Source organism: Nematolebias whitei, chromosome 10 (genome assembly GCF_014905685.2).
Source record: "Nematolebias whitei isolate Nwh7 chromosome 10, NemWhi1, whole genome shotgun sequence".
In the NCBI taxonomy this organism is placed as follows: Eukaryota; Metazoa; Chordata; class Actinopteri; order Cyprinodontiformes; family Rivulidae; genus Nematolebias; species Nematolebias whitei.
Window position 1 is genome coordinate 25,105,703 of NC_056507.1, and position 18,712 is coordinate 25,124,414.

The 18,712-nt window shown below is 39.7% G+C and overlaps 1 protein-coding gene across 1 annotated transcript in view; it reads left to right on the plus strand.

Moving 5' to 3' along the window:
- The window catches only part of LOC119415713 (high-affinity choline transporter 1-like), a 19,565-nt gene extending 2,175 nt beyond the window's left edge, over positions 1–17,390 (plus strand). Inside the window, exons 2-9 of the mRNA XM_037682876.1 lie at positions 7,062–7,251; positions 7,402–7,515; positions 9,639–9,794; positions 10,269–10,417; positions 13,812–13,958; positions 14,356–14,509; positions 16,558–16,775; positions 16,851–17,390. Coding sequence (XP_037538804.1) covers positions 7,068–7,251; positions 7,402–7,515; positions 9,639–9,794; positions 10,269–10,417; positions 13,812–13,958; positions 14,356–14,509; positions 16,558–16,775; positions 16,851–17,366 — 1,638 coding nt within the window. The 5' untranslated portion in view covers positions 7,062–7,067 and the 3' untranslated portion in view covers positions 17,367–17,390. The remainder of the gene's footprint in view (positions 1–7,061; positions 7,252–7,401; positions 7,516–9,638; positions 9,795–10,268; positions 10,418–13,811; positions 13,959–14,355; positions 14,510–16,557; positions 16,776–16,850) is intronic.
- Positions 17,391–18,712: the final 1,322 nt, after the last annotated feature.

Here is an 18,712-nt window from a genome sequence, read left to right on the forward strand (position 1 = left end):
ATAGATAGATAGATAGATAGATAGATAGATAGATAGATAGATAGATATTAGTTTTTAAGAGTATAAATACTTTTAGTACCTCACATCTTGCCCAGTGATGATGGAGACGGGCACCAGCTTCCCTGCAACCTTGTACGATAGAAAACGGATAAAGGAAATAGATGAAAGTTATTGTAAACGTTGTTAAAAATATTTACTTAATTTAAGCCATTTCTGTTAAATTTTGTGAATTGAAATATACATGAAGACCAGGACGGTAGTGCAACTGATGGAGCTGCTGCCTCTCAGGGAGCAGGTCCCCGGTTCAAACCCCGGTCCAGGGGCCTTTCTGGGTGGAGTTTGCATGTTCTCTCCGTGCATGCGTGGGTTTTCTCCAGGTACTCCAGTTTCCTCCCACAGACCAAAAACATGCACGTTAGCTGATGGGTAACTCTAAATTGTCCCTAGGTGTGAGTGAGAGAGTGAATGGTTGTTTGTCTCTGTGTGTCCCTGTGATGGACTTGCGACCCGTCCAGGTTGTACCCGGCCCCTCGCACAGTGATCGCTGGACATGGGCACCAGCGACCCCCGTGACCCAAAATGGAAGAAGCGGGTAAAAGATAATGGATCGCAGAGGTTAGAGTGGTGGGCTTGTGATCCGAAGATCGCCGGTTCACGCCCCGGCCCCGACAACATCAAAATTGTGGGTGGGGTAGGTGAAACACTCACACTTGCCCCCACCCTCATTCGCCCCACTATGGGCCCATGAGCAAGACCCTTAACCCCCACCATGTGCTCCCTAAACAGGTCTCTCTTGAAAATGAGTTCTCGTGGCTCAATGAGACTAACCTGGATAAATAAAGGCTAAATGAAAAAAAAAAAAAAAAAAAAAATGGATGGATGGAAATCTACATGTAACTCCCCCTCATTCATTTACTGCTTCTGACGGGTCACGTTTGCAAACATTATTGAACAATGGTTCACTTAATATTTGTCCAAGACACATTGTTTGAACTGATACAAACTATACTGTACAAAAATTATTTAAAAAGGAAACAACATAACGCGCTAAGTTTTCTTCAAAAACCTATAAAGCTTCCATCTCTGCTCCAGGAGGGGCATGCGGTGGTGCTGCCATGGTCTGCAGTGAACTGTTGTTTTTATCTATCTCCTTCGATGGCCTTGTCTTTTCCCCTCATTCTTCTTTGTTAGAAGACTGTTTGCAGTCAACAACAGAGACTGTACTGCCTTCAGACGTTCCAGTCCAACAAATATAAACAGCATCAAAAATGTGGTTGATTATGACCGGGGCCATTTATCAGGATCAACATATCAATGATAAAAATCAGCATCAACATTTTGTTTGCATTTGACCAGTCCTCTGGCAACAACTAATCCTTTCACCCCTAATTATTTCTGGTTGTAAACAAACCCAGCCCTCATGAGCTACAATCAGAGTTTTTCTGTATGTTGCTGTGGCATCCGGTCCGACCAGGCCTGCGTGTTTGTGCAGGCTGCTTCCTTGGCCTTCAGCCAGGAGGGACCAGGAACGTGTCCATATTTTTCTATAGATTGTCAACATACGTGTGCTGAAAAGCCTTACTGAAAAGTGAGCGATAACACCAGTCAACCATACTGTTTCACTGATTTAATTGATTATTTTATTAGACATCGCCATGAGCTGGTTCTGCTAAGTTTCTTCCTCATGAGGGAGTTTTTCCTTTCCACTGTCGCCTTCATGCTTGCTCAAGAAGAGAGTTCTGCGATGGAGTTGAATTGAAAGCAGTCTGCTCTTCAGATAAATAGTGTTAAATTATTTTTATATATATTTAAATGTTTCTGTTCAGTGCCCTGAGATGACTTCTATGACTTGACACCATATAAATAAACTGAACTGAATTGTGCTGCTGATCACATCGACCCAGGGAGTTTTTGGTTCTGTCGGGTTTGATTTTGTTGCTCACATGTGAAAGTGAATGATTTAAAACAAACATATGTTGCACTTCGAAGAGCATGCCTCAAGGTTTTGTTTTTAAATGAGAAAAAAATCATCTAGAACAGAAGTAATATTTGTATTTTACATATTTCTTGGATATAACTTGATACATAGCTTCAAGTTGGCAACATTTTATTATGACCACTTTTTATAAATTTAAACACTTGAAGTGGCCGAACAGGTTAAACTATATATATATATATATATATATATATATATATATATATATATATATATATATATAATCTCACAAACAAACAAAACATCACTTGGTATTTCTTACTAGAAATTCTAGCAATACACATTTTTAAGTGTATTTTTTCACAGCGAGCTGATAATGTTTGTTTCACAAGTCACATCTGATGAAGAAAACTTTATTAAAAAGTGGGCTTTAGTATTTTTATTTTTAACTATTACTTTTTCACGCAGTACTTATACTTATTTATCAATACCAATATTCATGCAGACAAATCTAAACCTGAAACATGTACATTTTCCTGCATTCATAAATAACTAAATTTACTCTTTACTGAGGACTTCAAAGTCAAGCCTCTGAATTATTGTTTAGATGAAGTTTCTGTGATTTTTGGACCTCATTTATTAATAATTCATGTGTTGGCTCTTGTTTTTTTTTTTTGGATACCATATCTGAGGAAATGTTAATATTTTCTGGGTTGTTAATATAAAAGTTTGATATGTTTACTCAATTTATACTTTACTTTATAATGATAATTAAAATATTTGCCTGCAGTTTTAGCTCAGAGTCTCAGAAAGGATCAGTACTTTGTGGAAATGTAAAACACTGATACCAGTTTATTTTGCTCATGAAGTTTATCATCACACTTATTAGTCATTTACTTTATATCACACTCTGTTAAATCTTATCAGCTAAATCCCTTCAGCATCAGTGTGTGAAGCTTTGTAACTTCTGTTTCTCAAACCCAGCTCCAGAACCAGTCACTGAGCACAAACGTACTGTCTGTTTCTTTCTCTGATAAGATTGCAGATGAGGTAATGGCTGCTATATCAAAGCAAGATCTGTTACATGTGAAGATGTATAGATAAAGCTCGTGTTTTTTTAGAGAACACACAGGAATTCTTGGGCTGCGTTTCCATTCCATGTTTTCTCTCCTTCTGCAGAAGAAATCAATAAATCTTACTCTTTTATTTTTATTAAGTTCTCAGTCTCAAAATTTATTAAACGATAGGTTTAAAAAAACTCCACATGAGAACCTAATATATTTTTTACCTATCATGCACCTTCTCTTCAGTTGTCCAGAGATGACTTTTTATTCATTTTATATTGGTACAAACGTCAGCATTTCTTTTTGTGTTTAAAACAGCACTGTAAGAAAAGCTTCATTAAAACATCTGAGCGATTAGAAATCTTGGCAAGCTAGAAAATGTTTTCATGCTGCATATTTTAGGGCAGGGCCTGCCACTGCATTGCAAACCATTTATAATATATCACCAGATCCTTGAACTACTAATTTGGATTATTTTTACATTAACACAATGGACTTGAACTCTTATCTTTTTGACATCAACTGTAAAGGCTAAACTATAATTTTTTAACATAGCATGAAGTCATCAGTACATCATACACTAAACATGTTTACTGACCTGAAATATTCCATGGATTAGGTGGCAGGTGCACTGACTGTTGTCCTGTTTCTGTCTGTTTACCTGAAGTCTGATATTGGATAAGGTGTAACAGGTTCATATCAGGTCTGGCTGAACTTGTGTGTATGTTTGAATCATTTAGTGCACATAACGGCAGCATGGTGGCGCAACTGGTAGAGCTGCTGCCTCTTGGTGAGCAGGTCCCTGGTTCAAATCCCGGTCCAGGGGTCTCTCTGGGTGGAGTTTGCATGTTCTCTCTGTGCATGTGTGAGTTTTCTTCAGGTGCTCCGGTTTCCTCCCACAGACCAAAAACATGCATGTTAGGCTGATTGGTAACTCTGAATTGTCCCTAGGTGAGAGTGAGAGAGTGAATGGTTGTTTGTCTCTGTGGCCCTGTGATGGACTGGAGACCTGTCCAGGGTGTACCCCGCCCCTCGCACAGTGATTGCTGGACATGGGCACCGGCGACCCCCGTGACCCAAAAAGGAAGAAGCGGGTAAAAGATGATGGATGGATGGATGGATAGTGCACACAACACTGTAATTGCTTCCATCTTCAATGTTAGCTCAGCATCTGATTTGAGTTGTGAGCAAAGTACTTTGGGAAAAGTAGTTTCCTCAGCCTGATCTACAAAACAGTCTTTAGTGTTGTTGTACTAAAGGTACCTTAAATACACAACTCCGCAAACTACTTTTGTCATATTTTGGGTTATGTTGGTTGGGCAGAGGTTAAGATGACGGGGGTTGAGGTGAGGTGTGACATGTTTGTGATGCCTCACTGTCAGTTGTTAATCATAGTGTTAATTTCGGATTGTGCCAAACAGAAAAAAGTTAGTCATTGGGCCACCTACCTCAAAGGTAAAAGCTGAACAGAACGTTGAATACACTGATGAAGAATGTTTTTGTTGTTGGTACTATTTTATCATTAGGGCTGCTCATATTGTATGTTAAGGTTCAGTTTTGTTGCCAGCTTTGGTTTGTGCGTGTCACATCTGACCACAAAAATGACGAACATGTCTGTATTATGTGGCTCTGCCTTCACTTCCTGATGGGACTTTCAGAAGATTTCAAAAACTTGTTTCACAGTCACCGTTAATGGGTGAGGATAGTTCTTGAAATCAAACCTTGGAAGAAGCTGAAGCATGTCTATCTGTAAACATGTCTGATTGTAGTTCATGGCCAATGTACAAAAAAATTATACAGTAACTCTACCAGGAGTTGTATGCAGAACAATTGCTCATTGTTAAAAACTGAGAACCTTGAGCTGTAATTTTAATGACACCACAACAAACCTGATAGTCTGGGCCAGCATAAAGTCAAAGCAACATAACCGTCCTTATTTACAATTCGTCCAAATGTACACTCAGTACAAGTGCAGCAGCTTGCTCAATCTAACATTTAATTCTGTTGAAAATGTATTTGCCTTTAAATTATTGGCATGACTCCAAATAACAAAAAAAGTTTTAGTTTTTCTTCAGAGCTTCTGGAAAACTACTCTGATTAAAAAAAAAAAAAAAAAATCACAATGGAAAATTACTGGATTTTTTTTTTTTTTTTTTAAATAGCTAGGAGTCCTGCATAAACCTTTAACTGAACAGTTCAAACTCCCTCAAGGCAGCTAGACCTGAATCACAGGAGGAATTACAAAGTTCTCATTTGTAGCCAAACCCAGACCCCCACGTCTTCTATCCAATGGAGTAAAAGTTCCCTTTTTAGTCACATTTTGTGTGTTGTAAGTTTATTGTTTTAGTCAGAGCTAAATTTGCTTGGTTCTTTTCACTTGTGTGGTTGAGCCAGTATCGGGGAGGATGGGAACTAATTTGGTGAACGCTGTAAACAAATTCTCTGCCTTGTGTCATCTTCTCAGTCCCTCAAGGCTGTGTGTTGAGCCGCCTCCTGTTCATGCTGCTCAAATATGGCTGCACACCTACCCATCCAGGCTGTCCTATTGTAAAGTTTGCTGACAGTACAGCAGTGGTTGGATGCATCACAAACAGTGATGAGTCCGACTACAGGCAGGAGGTGGAACACCTGGAGAGCTGGTGCAGGGAAACCAACCTCCACATCAATGTGAAGAAGACGAAGATTGTGGATTTCAGAAAGGGAGAACGCACCTAACCTATACCACCCCCCTGTGCATCTGCGGTGGAAGCGGTCTCCACTTACAGTCCCTCACCTCCTTCTACAGGTGTGCAGTGGAGAGCATCCTGTGCTCCAGCATCAACGAGTGGCATGGAGGCTGCACAGCTGCAGAAAGAAAAGCTTTGCAGAGAGTGGTGAAGGCTGCACAGAAATCTGTTGGAGTCCGTCTCCCCACCATCACAGACATCTACACCTCTAGATGCAGGAAGAGGGCTACCTGCATCATGAAGGACCCCACTCACCCAGCACACAGACTTTTTGCTCCACTCCCCTCAGGAAGGAGGTTGAGAAGCATTAAGTGTACAACCATTAGACTGAGGAACAGCTTCTACCCTGAGGCTGTTAGACTCATGAATCCCTAACCAGAAAAATCACTGTAATGCCACTTTAATTAGAGAGTTGAGTTGATACTTTATCTGTGCTGCTGATTATTCGTGCTGCTGATTTCTTACCTTAAGCTGCTGTATTCATACCCATCTTCTCACAACAGGCTCATGTTCAGGCTGCTGTTTAATACGCCGTATTGTATCTCATTATTATTGTTTAGCATATATTTTAGATCCTTGTATACCGTTTCTTTTTATACTTTATATTTTTGCTATTTTGGGTGTAACTGGGACCTTATGCACACAGTTTCGTTCCACCTCATGTATCACGTGATGCGAATGACAATAAAGAATCTTGAACCTTTTAAGAGTGTGAATAAAATATTGAGTTAACGTGAAGATGTTGAAAAGGTCTGAAGAGTTTATTTTATAAAGAGACTCCATCCATCTATTACCTTTACCCAATTCTTCCTTTTTGGGTTGCAGGGGTCACTGGTGTCCATATCCAACAGGCACGGTGTGAGAGGTGGGGGACATCCTGGACATGTCTCCAGTCCATCACAAGGACACATAGAGACAAACGAGACAATCAACCATTCACTCTCACTCACACCTAGGGACAATTTAGAGTTACTAATCAGCCTAACATGCATGTTTTTGGTCTGTGGGAGGAAACCAGAGTACCTGGAGGAAACTCACACATGCACAGAGAGAACATGCAAACTCCATCCAGAAAGGCCCCTGGCCTTGATTTGATCTGGCGACTTCCTCACTGAGAGTCGACAGCTCTACCAACTGCGCCACTGTGCCTCCCTTAAAGAGACTCCTCTTTACTAAATTAAAAAGTCAGCAGTCCATGAAGTGTTTGGTTTAAACATTTACGTGTCATTGCGCTGATAACAGCAGTTGCTTTTTCCAAAAAACGTTTTAGTGTTAATTGCATTTTGTGTGCTGAAACATCAGTCTAATTGGACTTTAAACTTGTTCTCCAACCAGGTCAGCATGGCAGTGGATGTCCCTGGACTGGTGTCCGTGGTGGTTTTTTATATTTGTATCCTGGCCATTGGAGTGTGGGGTTCTCGAAAATCCAGGAAGGTGGAGAAGAAATGCACTGGCACCAAGAGCGAAATTTCCATCATTGGTGGTCGCAACATCAATGTCCTGGTTGGGGTTTTTACCATGACAGGTAGAACTGTAGACTTTAAGATTTCAAATCTAAAAGCTGTAACTTTTAGGTTAGCTCGTTAATCAATGCTAATTTTTAAAATTTTATTTATTCACTTTTAAATTTTTTTTTTTTTTTTTTTTTTTTTTTTTTTTTTTGCTTTGCTTTTAGCCACATGGGTCGGTGGAGGTTACATTATGGGAACTGCTGAGGCTGTTTATTCTCCATCTCAAGGTCTCATCTGGGCTTTAGGCCTCCCGGCATACGCTGCAAATTTTCTCCTGGGTAAGTAGACAAAACACATCCAACCTATGTACAATAACACACAGCTGAAGGCTATGTGTATATGCTCTAATGTAATATTTTTCAAAACTGTTGAAAGACTATATTTAAGACTTCTGTACTCCTACAGGTCAGATAATGTTCTTGTATTACTTTTTCCTGAAATTTAGTTTTGGCAAGAAGACAACAGAAGTCACACAGTAATAGTTTCAACTTACACATTTACATGTGATGTATTTAACTATTTTCTAACATGCACAAATGACTTGTATTATCTAGTAAAATAAAACATTTTCATTGAAATCCTAAAAACAAATCTCGAGTTGAGTGAGTGGAGTGGTCTACATGCAGTACACTTATTTGTGTATTTATTTGTATTTACAGTGCCTTGCGAAAGTATTCGCCCCCCTTGAACTTTTCAACCTTTGGCCACAAAAAAAAAGTAAAGGGGACAAATAATATTGCACGCCCCACTTTTCAGTTTTTTATTTGTTAAAAAAGTTTGACACATCCAATAAATTTCATTCCACTTCACAATTGTGTCCCTCTTGTTGATTCTTCACAAAAAAATAAAATTTTATATCTTTATGTTTGAAGCCTGAAATGTGGCAAAAGGTTGAAAAGTTCAAGGGGGCCGAATACTTTCGCAAGGCACTGTATGAAGTGTCAGCATGTCTGGGCTGAAAGATGTACATGTACTCACTGGCACATAAACATCAGCACACAGACTGCATGATGAAAATGAAATGAAACTGCACATTTTGTAAGATTATGTAATTGCATTTCATTAATAAAAAATATTACATTAAATGGATAGCAGACTTTGGCAGTAGGGTCACACCGCTGGTACCATGTCAGTAGAGCGTTGCATCCCCTCAAGCCTGGATACAGGTGTTGATTCTGAACGAAACGGAGTCATACAGCTGTTGTTTTCTCTCCTGCATCGTCAACCCACAGTTGTTGCAAGATGTAGCAAATCACCACTGGGTCAGAGTTGTTGTCTGGGTTGATCCCACACATACTGACTGGGGAAAAACTGAGGGACCTGACTGGCTACAGGAGGAACTCTACATGACACCGGCATTGAGACAGGTGTCATAAGTGGACAGGTGATGTTCTTTTGAAAGACTGCACCAGGATTCTGTCTCAGGAGGGGTAAGACATGTAGGATATCACTGGAATAGAGCTGTGCAATCAGGGTCCCAGAATCCCCACCAGAGGTGACCCTACAGTCCTTACACAATGATGCAAAGAGTAATGCCTGTGTTTCCCTCCACAGCAATGGAAAGATTGCCCCCCCAACCTGGCATCACAGTTCTTGTACAATATGGTCGTCAGTGGTAATGCAGAAACAATATTTATTACTGAACATGAGCATAATAAAGTGCTCTGGAGTTAATGGTAGCCTACACATGAAGATGTAACTCTGTGATCCAGTTAATGCCTGTTGTTGGGACATGCTGTGGGATGACATGGGGTGTAAAGAATCCAATATTTGTGCCTGGATGGCAGGCGCAGATCTCGTGGAGTTCTGCAATGCTTGGCACATGAGGCCTCAGTCTTAAAACTGAGTTCTCATGGGTCATTTTGACCCAAGGGCAGCAGGAGGGTTAAATGACGTGAGCAGATGCTCCCCTTTACCCTTTTGGTTCTATTATCAAAATGCATCTACAAAGAACCAGAGTTCATGCTCAATAATCCAGGTATAAAATCCAACATCTACAAAGTGACCCCTCTGTCTCTGTTTTGACTGAGTGCTGGAAGCGTTGGCAACTGCCTGAAATCAGTATTTCTTTAATCATCATGACTCAGCTTATCCGTTCTGATGCCCACTGTAGACATTGCAAATAGATTCATTTAGTTACCCATTACTGGTTTACTGGGAAAACCCAAGCACGCACAAAGAAAACATGCAAGTGCCACACAGAACAGCCTCAGGTCGTAGAGGCTCAATGGGATTTACCTGTCTAAAAAACAGTTGAATGAATAAACCATCGATTTTATTACTGTGAGGCGGCATTTCTATCCACTTTTCTGCAGTGTTGACAACATTTTGCATGAAGTAGTTCATGTTTTGTTTTTTCCCCAACAGTTTTTCATACTATGTATCCTGTTGTTTCTTGTAGGTGGATTGTTTTTTGCAAAACCTATGAGGTCAAAGTGTTACGTGACCATGTTGGACCCATTTCAGAACCGCTATGGCAAAGCATTCACTGCAACACTCCTGCTTCCGGCTTTGGTCAGTGACATATTATGGGTTGCCTGCATCCTTTCTGCTCTGGGTAAATAACTTTTCAACGCCATCTTTATACCTTAATTTGTCACTTAGAAATCACATAGTTTCCTCCAAATTTAAATGCTTTGTCTTTGTTTTTCAATTTAAGTATACAAATTAAATAAATTGTCCATCCATTTATTATTTTTACCTGCTTCTTCTTGTCGGGGTCGCTGGTGCCCAAGTCAAGCAGTCATAGTCCGAGAGGAGGGGTACATCCTGGACAGGTCTCCAGTCCATCACAAAGCCACATGAAGACAAACTAAACACATTTTTATTGATATTCTTTAAGAAATTTATCAGAAAAATAGATTATTTCCTCATTTATGTCTTACTTATTTGCAACAATGGCTGTGATGCATGGACTACTTGGACAATGAGTCTTTTTTTTATTTCACTTTTTGTCAAAATCATTGTTTTACTTTAAAAAAATATATGAGTGTGTATTTGTGTTTTTATTAAAAATATACATGATTTTCAGGTGGAACAATGAGCATCATTCTCAGGCTGTCATCCACTGTCTCTATCATCATCTCAGCCGCTGTCTCCATCGTCTACACGTTTTTAGGAGGCCTGTACTCTGTGGCATATACTGATATTATCCAGCTTTGTTTTATTTTTGTCAGTCTGGTAAGAATAAAATTGTAATGACGATAATAAAGTTCAGGAATAATTTAATAGATAGGAATTGGATTTGAGAATGGCTAAAAGAAATGAGAGCACGTCATCTCTTTGTATAACATATAACAAAAATCTAGTCTTTTGGTTTTTTGTTTTTTTTTGTAAAGGAGATTATTTATTTACATTTACCATTATACTTTTATTCTGAAAGTTTAAATGAAACACAGCAACTGGGCTTCTATTCTGTAATCAAATACATGTTCCTTCTGTCCGGGGAGCTTTTTCAATTTAAAACAGGAAAATGGGGATTTCTAAGTGTTAAACTACGAACCGGATTCCAAAAAAGTTGGGACACTAAACAAGTTGTGAATAAAAACTGAATGCAATGATGTGGAGGTGCCAGCATCTAATATTTTATTCAGAATAGAACACAAATCACAGATCAAAAGTTTAAACTGAGAGAATGTATCATTTTAAGGGAAAAATCTGTTGTTTCCAAATTTCATGACGTCAACAAATCCCAAAAAAGTTGGGACAAGTCCATTTTTTACCACTGTGTGGCATCCCCCCTTCTTCTTACAACACTCAACAGACGTCTGGGGACAGAGGAGACCAGTTTCTCAAGTTTAGAAATAGGAATGCTCTCCCATTCATGTCTAATACAGGCCTCTAACTGTTCAATCGTCTTGGGCCTTCTTTGTCGCACCTTCCTCTTGATGATGCGCCAAATGTTCTCTATAGGTGAAAGATCTGGACTGCAGGCTGACCATTTCAGTACCCGGATCCTTCTCCTACGTAGCCATGATGTTGTGATTGCTGCAGAATGTGGTCTGGCATTATCGTGTTGAAAAATGCAGGGTCTTCCCTGAAAGAGATGACGTCTAGATGGGAGCATATGTTGTTCTAGAACCTGAACATAGTTCTCTGCATTAATGGTGCCTTTCCAGACATGCAAGCTGCCCATGCCACAAGCGCTCATGCAACCCCATACCATCAGTGATGCAGGCTTCTGAACGGAGCATTGATAACAACTTGGGCTATCCTTGTCCTCTCTGGTCCGGATGACATGGCGTCCCAGTGTTCCATAAAGAACTTCAAATCGTGACTCATTTGACCACAGAACAGTCTTCCATTTTGCCACACTCCATTTTAAATGACCCCTGGCCCAGTGCAAACGTCTGAGCTTGTGGAGCTTGCTTAGAAATGGCTTCCTTTTTGCACTGTAGAGTTTCAGCTGGCAAAGGCGGATGGCACGGTGGATTGTGTTCACTGACAATGCTTTCTGGAAGTATTCCTGAGCCCATTCTGTTATTTCCTTGACAGTGGCATTCCTGTTTGAGGTGCAGTGACGTTTAAGGAACGGAGATCGCGAGCATCCAGTAGAGTTTTACGGCTTTGACCCTTACGCACAGCGATTGTTCCAGATTCTCTGAATCTTTTGTGATGTTATGCATGGTTGATGATGATAACTTAAAAGTCTTTGCTATTTTACGCTGGGTAACACCATTCTGGTATTGCTGCACTATCTTTCTGCGCAACAATGGTGGAATTGGTGATCCTCTTACCATCTTGGCTTCTGAGAGACACTGACACTCTGAGAATCTCTTTTTATACCCAATCATGTTGTCAAATGACCTAATTAGTGTTAATTGGTCTTCCAGCTGTTCGTTATATGCTCAATTTCCTTTTTCCAGCCACTTATTGCTACTTGTCCCAACTTTTTTGGGATTTGTTGACACTGTGAAATTTTGAATCAACATATTTTTCCTTTAAAATGTTACATTTACTCAGATTAAACTTTTGATCTGTCATCTATGTTATATTACGAATAAAATATTGACATTTGCCATCTCCACATCATTGCATTGAGTTTTTATTCACAATTTGTTTAGTGACCCAACTTTTTTGGAATCCGGTTTGTATGTGAGAACTCTACACCTTTGGGCCACGCATGTGCCCACAAGAACAGAAGGAAATCCAAAGTGTTGAATACATGAACATTACGGTACTTATTTTTCTTGAGCCAACAACAGTTACAATAAATAGAAGAGCAGTGTTTTTTGTACTACTCACCCTTTTTCAGCATGTGGGAGCAAAACTAATAACATCCTAGGTTCAAAACGGACACTCATGTATTCACCAGTTTAGATGTACTGTAACTGTGATCATCCAGATACTGCATCCACAATGGGTGTAGCTGAGCATGACATCAGGGTTGCCAGATAAACCTGAATTTTTTTTTTCACCCCCTCTTTTTCTGTGCACATGGTCACCAAACACAACAGACACTTCATATTACAGCATTCTCATGCAGCTCCTATGACAGTTTGGGTCAAAATACAGTAATGTTAAAATGACAATGCAGTAGTTCATTATTTCTTATCTGGCAACCTTGCCTAGCACAGAAACTAGAGCGTTTCCATGTAAACCTGCTTTTTTTTTGTGCGTCCCAATAAACATTGAAAAAACACAAATATTTTCATAGGTTGTTCTCGTGTAAACAGGGTCTAAAAACTTTAAACAGAGCAGGAGAGCTCCAATTTCAGCTTACAAGAATGTAAGCCTCATACCGAAGCTTCATTCACAAGATGCCTCCGTACGGGACTGACATGTTTCAATCCCAGACTGAGGCGACCACCTGTCTCGGCCCATTCAGAAGACACACGGAGGGGTGTCAGAGACAGTCTACCTCTGACGTGCCTCTGTTCCTCCAGTCAAGGTAGTAACAGGTTTGGGGTGGTCGATGTGAAGAAAACAAAACCCACGGAGCTGCGGCTCGGTAATGTGTGGAACTGATGATATTAATTGCGACCGCCCACATCTGAGCGGTATATGCTGGTTTCATCTCTGATTTATGAAAGGCTAGAGGAAGCTTAAAGACAGACTGATCTGTGTGGCCATTTCACAGAACAGTCTTATGTCTGTATAGATTATGTCCCTCTAACACTTTGATGCATGTGACAAAACATCTTTTGTTAGCCAGGTTAACAAAGACCCTAACAACCCACAGGTGGGTGGGGGAATGAGACCAACCTGCATTTCATGCAGTTTAAAACTCTGCATTCTTAAATGTTGAATGGGAAAAGTTCCCCCAAAGGGAAGTGAAACATCTTCAACTACAGAATATAAGTCTAAGTTTTTTTTATCCGTCCAGAGGACCTGATTTAACTTTGTTAGATTTTTCTACCTGGATTATTGAACGTGCATAAGGATAGTATACTATTCATATTAACAGTTTTATTTACTTTGGAAGAATTGGGTTTATAAACTACATTCCTATATAGATGCATATATACCTGTATAAACATGTTTACAATGGTAAATAGTGGAGTGAGTCATCAGCATAGAGTAGATATAAAAGTGCAACTAGTTGACAAAAATGTTTGTCGTTTTCTTATTTCAGTGGCTTTGTGTTCCCTTTCTGGTGCTAAGTCCTGCAGTCTCCATTATCTCACACACACCTGCCCTCAACCAGTCTTATGAAAGCTCCTGGGTAGGACACTTGGAGCTGATGGATGCAGGAAAATGGGTTGATGAACTTCTGCTCCTGGTAAGTCAATGATTTGTAAACCATTGATCACAACACAGTTTAGATGGAAGCATTTGTTGTTCAACAACATGTTGGTTTCAGCATAACCAGTACCGTTACAGATGTGAAGGTTTGTTTTATACTTGAACTAATGAATTATGTTTTATTTTAATTGAGCGCAAATAACAAGCCTAACAGTCACTTCTACATATCCATGTCCATGACTTGAGCTACAAGCTTTGTTGCAACTTTTGTACAAACATGTACTGCCGTCACAAATGAGAAAATTCACAGGAGAAAATATTCATAATTTAGCTACAGTACAGTTCAGCACATCTAGATCCAGGTCTGTCTGCAGTTAGGGGTGAAAAAAACAACTTTGCAAAGTTACTGATTGCCAAGGCCTATTTTGTTGCAGGCTTTAGGTGGATTGTCATATCAAGCTTTGTACCAACGAGTTCTTTCAGCAGCCTCTTCAACGCAGGCTCAGATCACCTGCTATGCTGCTGCTGTCACCGTTTTCATCATGGGAATCCCCTCAGTGGTCATTGGAGTCGTGGCTGCCTCTGCAGGTACTCTAAACCTGTGCCATTGATTTAAATATAAATATGTTTGTGTTACATAAACATGTTGAGCTTGTGTTTTTAAAAGTTTTATTCTTGTAAATATGTCTAAATATAACACTAAAAGAGTAACTTTCATCCATCCATCCATTTTCTTTACCCACTTTTTCCTTTCCGGGTCACAGGGCACTGGTGCCCATATCCAGCAGTCTGTGCAAAAGGCGTGGTACACTGTGGACACGTCTCCAGTCCTTCACAGGGACACATGGAGACAAATGAAACAAACAACCACCCACACTTGGAGGCAATTAGTTACCTTAATTACTGGACTATAGAGTGCACCCCAATAGAAGCTGTGCACACTAAATAAAATAATAACAATAATAATAATAAAATCTAAGCCATGCTTGTGTATAAGCTGTGGGTGTTCACACTGTACCATGAGTGGCAGCACTCAGCTACTGAGAGAGGTGCAGCTCTTAGTGCAGATTAAGAATAAAGCACCAGATGGCATTTTAAAGACTTTATTTTACTGTTCAGCACTGACAGCGTGAACTCTACAGTTCTTCATGACAACTACCTCCCTCACTCATGGTTGCTCTACTGAATGACCGAACACAAACTAACCTGTAATGAACACATAAACAAGGCTAACAAGAACAGACTAATCACTAAAAGAACAATGCTAAACAGCTAACTGAAATTATTAACAATGAACATAAATTTTACCCATAATTCCACCCACCCATTCCTGGTAGGCTACTGTATTTTTTTTAAACCAGCCGTGTTACAGGCACTATTCAGAAAAAAAATAAAATACTGTAAGTATTTGCGTATGTTACCGGTACATATTGATGTCTTATTCTCAGGATATCCTTGTAAAAGAGATTAATAATCTCGATGGATTTCTTTCCTGGTAAAATAAAGGTTTAAATAAAGTAAAATAATGAAAAAAATTGTTGCATTCTTGTTAATCATTTTGGTTAGCATTGTTCTTTTAGTGATTCGTCCGTTGTTGTTAGCCTAGTTTGTGTTATTTTGTGTTAGGTCATTCAATAGAGTAACCATGAGTGAGGGAGGTAGTTGTCATAAAGACCTGTGGAGTTCACTCTGTTTGTGTCACGAGGACCCACCCTTCAAGAGAGATGTATATTGGGCAGCTATACGAGTGCCTGTGTGTGACAAAGCTAAATGTTTTAAGCAACAGGAAGCATGTTGGCCAGTCCTAAAAAAACAACCATAAATTAGCTGCCTGTGAAAAAAGTAGCGGCATATAGACCGGCAGTTACGGTACTAATTAACCCAACATGCATGTTTTGGGTCAGTAGGAGGAAACTGGAATACATGGAGAAAACCCACATGTTCATTATGAGCGCATGCAAACTCCACACAGGAAGGCACCAAGCCGGGAGGCGAACCTGTGGCCTTTTTGCTGAGAGGCAACAGTTCTAACCACTTTACCACTGTGCTGCCTAAAAGAGGTTAAATGAAAATTAAAAACTACAAACATTTTCCACACATGATTTCTTTCAGAGGTAAACATGTTTCAACACACAGTTGGGCCCAAATAATCTTGTGAATGACTCGACTTCTTTACAGACTGTTTAAAATAACCAATCCGTCTTTTGTCAGGTTTAGTAAAATAAGACTTTTTGTCTCAGAATTATTCAACAAAATCAACACAAGTCATTCAACAAGCTTCACTTTTGTTTCACTACTTTTTAAAGAAGATTATAAACCAAATAAAATGAGTTTGACTTAAGCTGTCAACATGAATCAGACTCAGGTAAACAGTTTGAATCAGCTCTAAAAAAAATGTGGTGATCAAGTCCAAGTATCATACTAACCACAGACTTTTAACTTTAACAAAGTCATAAAATAGTTTTTCACCTTTTTTTTCTGTCCGTTCAACAAGTTGTTCAGATGTTAAATGTGAAATTCTTGTTTTCGATGTGACATCTTCAGTTCATGTCGTCACCTAAAATGTTTCAGGTCCAGTTTATTTACATTTCTACGTCTGAAGCGTCTCCCTTTACTTTCTCTGCTTTTCTCTTAAGACTGGAACCAGACAGACTATGGTTTTCCGCCTCCCTTTGAACGTGGAGATGCAGGGAAGATCCTGCCACTTGCTCTGCAGAACCTCACCCCCACCTGGGTCGGAGTGTTGGGGATCGGTTCTGTTGCTGCTGCTGTTATGTCCTCCATGGACTCAGCCTTGCTGTCATCAGCTTCCATGTTTACACAAAACATATACAAGACAATTGTCAGGAAGCAGGTGCGTGTTTTGGTTCATCATAACATAAAGCAGCTCAGTTTTGTTCTTATTGATGTGTCCCTCCCCCTCCTGCAGGCCTCGGAGAGGGAGCTCCAGTGGGTGATCCGGATTAGCGTGCTGCTCGTGGGCCTGGCAGGGACCGGTTTGGCGTTTGGCGGTGATAGTGTTCTAGCTTTTTGGATTTTAAGCGGAGATCTCACCTACGTTGTGATTTTCCCACAGCTGGTCTGCGTGCTGCACTTCCGGCATGTGAATTGTTACGGGGCCATTAGTGGCTTTGTGACAGGTTTGTTGCTGCGAGGGCTGAGCGGGGAACCAGTACTCGGGATCCCAGCTGTGCTCCGATACCCTGGTTGGAGAGAGGAGAACAGCGTTATCGTGCAATACTTTCCTTACAGGACGGTAGCCATGTTCGCTTCTTTATTAAGCATCATCATCGTCTCCTGCCTGGTGGACCAGATCTTTCATCACCAGCTAATCCCTCAGTCCTGGGATTTCCTGAAGGTGTTTAAGAAGAAAAACGAACCAGAGGAGGAGGAAATGCCAGACGCAAGTGAGGAGATGAAGTGTGCTCTCACTACGAAATTCTAAACTAAACGCGGCTGGAAACTCTGGACCAAAAACACGGACCATTTCTGCATTTTGATGGGACTGTTTTTATTTTCAGACAGAATCATCCTCCGTTCCTGCAGCTTTAAAGCTGCAGGAACGGAGGATGAGAGCTCCTTGAAAACTCACATTATGGGAGAAGTGTTTTTATTTTTGAGATGGATTATCAAGTTTTAAAAAAATAACCTAAAGTTTTGCTTAAATAGGTGCTATATTTTATTAAGGTGCCCCCATGTGATTGTTAATCTTGTAAAATGTTTGTTTAATTTTCTAAGGTTTTTTGTCTTTAATATAGCCTGAGTTATGGTTTAGGCAAAGATTGAAGTGCAATTGAAATGCCAAGTTTCTAAAAGAATAAGGGCATAAAAATACAAGTAAATGCACAGAAAAATATTAGAAGTGTGTATATATTTTTATACATTTGTTACCATATAGAGACTTTAAAAAAAAAAGGATTAGTTTAAAAATGATCAAGTAGATTTCTGTGCTATGCTAACGAACAATTAACATCTTACCTGTTGTAGAAAACTCTTTGAATGATCTGTTTGGAGTTGAATTCTGACCCAACTGATCGGCTAACAGCTGGTCCAAGTGATGAGACCTTTGTGGATCACTTCTGGTTTAAAACCTCCTCATTCCCCTGAAAAATGCACAGCAGTTCATGCAAACCATGGTAACTTTTACATTTTGCAGTTATGTACATGGAAATTTATGGTTATTTGCAGGTGCAAATAGTAGCAGCCAGCTGTAGTATTTTTAGTGCAGTCTGAAAATTACCAACCGTGTCAAGAATAAAATCAAATTTTCACATGAAACTCTATAAAATGTTTGATAATGAGTTGGTTTAGGATGAAAGCAATCCACTTTGCTTGGACTAGCTATTCACTCTTGAATACAGTCTGAGTTAAACTCTTATTTCTCCAAACTTCGATTGTTCAAAGAGTTATCTGCAACAGCTGATGGGACCCCCCCCCCCCCCCACACCTTCTTACCTCAGTTCATCTGTAATGTGTCAGGCTGACCAGCAGGGGGCAGCACTGTAACACTTTAGATGTGGGATGACCTTGATTCAATCTCAAACACAACAGTTGTCAAAACAAACATTTTAAAGTAGCTGCACAGAAATACACCAAGCACATTTCTCTTCAGTATAAATGTGTCCTAATCAATGCTTAATAATAGTAATAATAGTAATAATAATAATAATAATAATGTGACACTTCAATATGAGGTTAATTCACAAAATGATACACCAAGGGTTTGCAGTTTAAGGTTTCCTTCCTATCTATCTATCTATCTATCTATCTATCTATCTATCTATCTATCTA